The 4437-nt window shown below is 37.7% G+C and overlaps 1 protein-coding gene across 1 annotated transcript; it reads left to right on the plus strand.

Moving 5' to 3' along the window:
- The first annotated feature begins 246 nt into the window (after positions 1 to 246).
- Positions 247 to 3919, plus strand: LOC145461093 (uncharacterized). The gene is made up of 4 exons (XM_081445627.1): positions 247 to 1147; positions 2314 to 2388; positions 2965 to 3150; positions 3562 to 3919. Exons 1-4 carry the CDS (start codon positions 1134 to 1136, stop codon positions 3569 to 3571), a joined length of 285 nt encoding a protein of 94 aa, XP_081301753.1. The 5' UTR covers positions 247 to 1133; the 3' UTR covers positions 3572 to 3919.
- The last annotated feature ends 518 nt before the right edge of the window (positions 3920 to 4437 follow it).

A 4437-nucleotide genomic window follows, 5' to 3' on the forward strand; every position in this document is an offset into this window, starting at 1 on the left:
CCACATGTTTACAATCTTGGCAAATAACTTTAGCGAACTAGAAGTCTTGTAAACTTGCTTGTAAAAACAAAAGAAATGAATTAAATGTTCAGTTTAAGAAAGTTGTAAGGAGAAGATCAATTTGCTTTATTTTGATGGAGATAAATTTGATGTAAATGTGTAAATAGTTTAATATTAAAATATGTTCTCTGATGAAAGTGTTTCTTTTGTGTCACTGAGTACAGTCAGTAAACTTGTACAGATAAAGCTTAAATTGAAGAGGCTTAATTATAGAATACTTTAAAACAAGAGATGGACAAGACTTGCTCCAAGATGATCGTTTGATCATGAATATGGGACCTTCTGACTTGCGCTCGGCACACACGAAGTAAAAAACTTGCACCTTGTACATGCGTAAACTGGCGCTTGCTCAATGGTGGAGTGATTAAGGTTATTCTCCAGTATTGCATTGCGCATCCCTACTGCGCATAATTTCACGCGCATTAAAAAATGGCGGCTTTTTCTTTACAGCTGGACCTCGCCATAGAGGTAAATCGTCATTTTCTCGCAAACGAGTATGGTGACCTATCATTTTTTTCTGTTGCTTTGAATTGAGTAATAAATTTCTCTGTGTAAAATAAATATGGACCAATTCTCAGTGTAGAATAAAAAGCAATCGTCGGAAACGTGAATTTAGCAAGCAATCGTGACTACAATCATAGTGTTATTATAAGGATTTATATGGGTATAAACAAGGTGCTTTTGCTCCTAAACGAACATGGGGACCCCTCATTTTTATTTCAAAATTTAAGTTCCTATAATGTAAACAATCAATAGGCAAAGTTTCACAAAAATCTCAGTGCAGGTTCTGTTTCAGTGGAATGACCTTAAACCCTAGTTTGCTTGTTCGAAAAGAAGGAAAAACCGTTGCCATAAAAATCGTAACGATCAAATTAGCGCAAGTCCAGGGGCAGGAATACTAGATAACTCAAAGATAATATGTCAATGAGGTCGTGAATGAATCAAAAATATGCTTCGTCATTTGTAATAGCCCAAGGTCCAATACACACTTAGTGCTTTGTCAATTTTTGTGATCTGCGATAACACGTTCTTTTTTGTCCGCAGTTGCGCAAGGGTCTATCTTAGTAAAAAGAATGTCTGATCGCAGGTTTGTTTGTTTGTCTGTCTGTCATTCTGTCTATCTGTGTGTCTGTCACTCTGTCTATCTGTCTGTCTGTCACTCTCTCTATCTGTCTGTCGCTCATTCGGTCTGTGTCTGTCACTCTGTTAGTCTGTTTGTCTGTCACCCTGTCTATCTGTCTGTCACTCTGTCTATCTATCTAAACAAAAGCACAGAAGTCCACTACAAGCCTGCTACAAGACCTAACTACCTAACCCACCCGAAGTTAAAACTTAAACCCGCACCCAACCCACAAAAGAATTAATTAACAAAAAATAAAGATCAGCAGGAGCACGACCAGGATTAGTGCGGTTGCATTTAGGACAGATAATTTGTATGTTCGGATATTGTCAAAGACGTTATACGATTAAAATAACTTAAATTCTTCAATTTCAGTTAATTCTAAAGACTCTTTTTAAAGTTATTAGGCACAGAGTTTCAAAAGTGACCTATACCGATGAAAAACAATCACGTAGTCATTTAACACTGACGTCTACTCTTCCTTGTAAACAGTTCCGTAGAAATCACTAACTATCGAATAAAAACTTGAAAAACTTTAAATATTGGAAGACGCAGCATCCGCGAACATTGCACGCGCTAGAACGATTACGACATCTTTACAATCTTAGCAATCCAACGTTCTTTTATGTCCATTTGTTTTTCTTGCCCATTTGAATTAATTGCTCAGGAATCGTTTACCTTTCTTTTTTGATGTTATTCATTACTTATGTACCTCAAGAAAGTATGCTCACTGTTCACCGTGTTACTCGCGCTTGAATGACAGCTGTTGAAGCTGAATCTGATTGGCTTATTACAGCGCGCGCATTTACCTCTTCTTTGTTATGTCACAATGCACAACACTTCATTCGCAAACAGAGAAGCCGTCTCTTTTAAACTAAACTCTTTAATTTTGTTTGAGAAGTTCCACCTGAACAGTTAAAATGGGACTTGCTCGGAGTTCTTATAAGTCGAAGAGAAAAGAGAAAAAGGATTACAAAAGGTACGCGAAATTTTAGGTTACCCAATCGAGTTTTCCCGATTTGGAAATAAAGACCGTAATTCAAAATGTTTCACAAGTATTTCCTGGCAGCGCTTTTGACGTTTGAAAAAACAAAGTACTTAGTATTTGAAAACGAACTCTTTGTGTCAAACAGAAAGCTGAGAAAGCAGTTGAAAGAAGCAGAGGAGCGTATTACTCATCTCCAGGAACAACTGCAGCTTGAAAATGAGTAAGTTTATTTATAGTGTTCAGCTTACAACCTAGTGTGGCAATTGTAACTACAAAAAGAGCATGTGTTTTTCTTTTTCGTTCTCTGTTTGTTCTTCATCAAAAGTCACTCTAGACTGCTTGCAGTGAGTTGCTTCCTCCAAAATCAAGAAGCGAGTTTAAGAAAGGAAGGGACAGGGAAGAGAAAAGGGTGCGTCGCAAACGAAAAGAAAAACCTGCGCTCCAGTCCCTTTTGCGTTTGCAGGTCGCAAGGATGAACGCTGGCCGGAGCCGTAATAGAAAGAATCGATTTCAGTTAGTCTGAAGTCACTCTCGTTGTCAGAGCTATTCGATTCTTTTATTCCCGTTGATGGAGGAAATCGTTGGACGCTGGAGACGATATTGATAAAAAGTGCGGAAACACATCTGAGCTCTAGCTTATGGTTAGCTTAGATAAATGATCTCTTTGTTTCTGTCTTATCATTAGTAGGAAAGTGAGACATTCTTGAAAAAGAGGTAATTTGTCTTCTCTTACAAACTAAGGTATAAATACCCAGTGTATTACAAAGAGTTTCTCTTTCTTTTCATGTTTCTGTAGGTTACTCGATCAATACCAAAATTGCCTTCACACTGACTCAATTCCTGACACTGAGACAGCCAAAGCCGATTGCATAGTGGCTGAAATGGAGGAAGAGGTTCAAGCTTTGGAGCGAAAGCTTTTCCTTGAGGAAATTGCAGTTAATGTAACAGACCAGCGATGTAACTTTCTAGGCAGGAACTTCAGGTAAGCGTATGTTTCTACCTAGTCATTTCAACATTTGTTTTGATCGACATACGTTGCTTTATGACAACCTACGGACATACAAAAAACGCGAGAGAAAAATGGTGGCCACGCAAATTTGGGTACAATACGCTTCCCAATCTTACAAGCCGCTATTAGGCTTGATGCTACTTATTTAAAAAAAAAAAAAAAAAAGTAAAAACGCGATTAAAATCTCCTTGATATTTACCACTTTTAGCTACTTTTGATAGTCGTTTTTAAAATCCGTTGCGCAATGTTTCTTAGTCAGAGTCATAAAAACCATTCAGTACGTTTGCCTTGTCCCGCATCAACCACTTCCCGGCTTCAACTTCGCCGGGCTGTAAAGTTATCTAAGTTTAATTGTCTAACGTTTTTGTTTCTATTTCTTTACAGACTTCTCTAGGACAATGAACTTACCCTTCATAGGCAGAGTTCAGTCTGTGAAACAGACCTGGCAACGTTAAAACTGAGACAGGAAGCTTGTCAGTTTGGTCATTTTCTACAAGCAAATCCAGTGGAAGAATGGACTGCCTGCTCTCTTCCTAATCTTTACTTCAGAGACTTGTAACTCTAGTGAACTGGAAGTCTTCAATGAACTTGCCTGTAAAAACAAAGGAAATGAACAATCTGTCCAGTTTAAGAACGTTGTAAGAAGAAGATCAGTTTGCTTTCTTTTGATGGAGATATATTTGATGTAAATGTGTAGATAGTATCTTATTAAATATATTTACTGACGAACTATGAAAGTGTTTCTTGTGTGTCACTGAGTACAATCAGCAAACCTGTACAGATAAAGCTTTTATTGAAGAGACTTAATTATAGAATACCTTAAAACAGTAGATGGACAAGACTTGCTCCAAGATGATCGTTTGATCGAGTATTTCATGAAGATGGGACCTTTTTGACTAGCTTGCCCTCGGCACACTCGGCAAAGTGGAAAAACATTGCTCTTTGTACATGCGTAAAGTGGCGCTTCCTCAATGGTGGAAGAAGGCAATCCCTCGAATTTTTACGGAGTGATAAGAATCCAGTTTGCTGGGTCAAAAAGAGGGAAAAAAAGCTTTGTTATAGAAATCGTCACGATCAAATTGGCGCAAGTCTAGAGTGTCTTATTTGCCGGTAAAGGAAAGCTCTGTCGGATACTAGAAATAATAGGCAAAACCATACAAGAAACTACAAAAAGCCACAGAATGTCACAATTAACTTAACTACCTACATTTTAATAAAAGAAAAGGCAAAAGCGACTGAACGAATTAAGAAGAAAAGTGG

This window comes from Orbicella franksi, chromosome 1, assembly GCF_964199315.1.
Source record: "Orbicella franksi chromosome 1, jaOrbFran1.1, whole genome shotgun sequence".
Classification (NCBI taxonomy): Eukaryota; Metazoa; Cnidaria; class Anthozoa; order Scleractinia; family Merulinidae; genus Orbicella; species Orbicella franksi.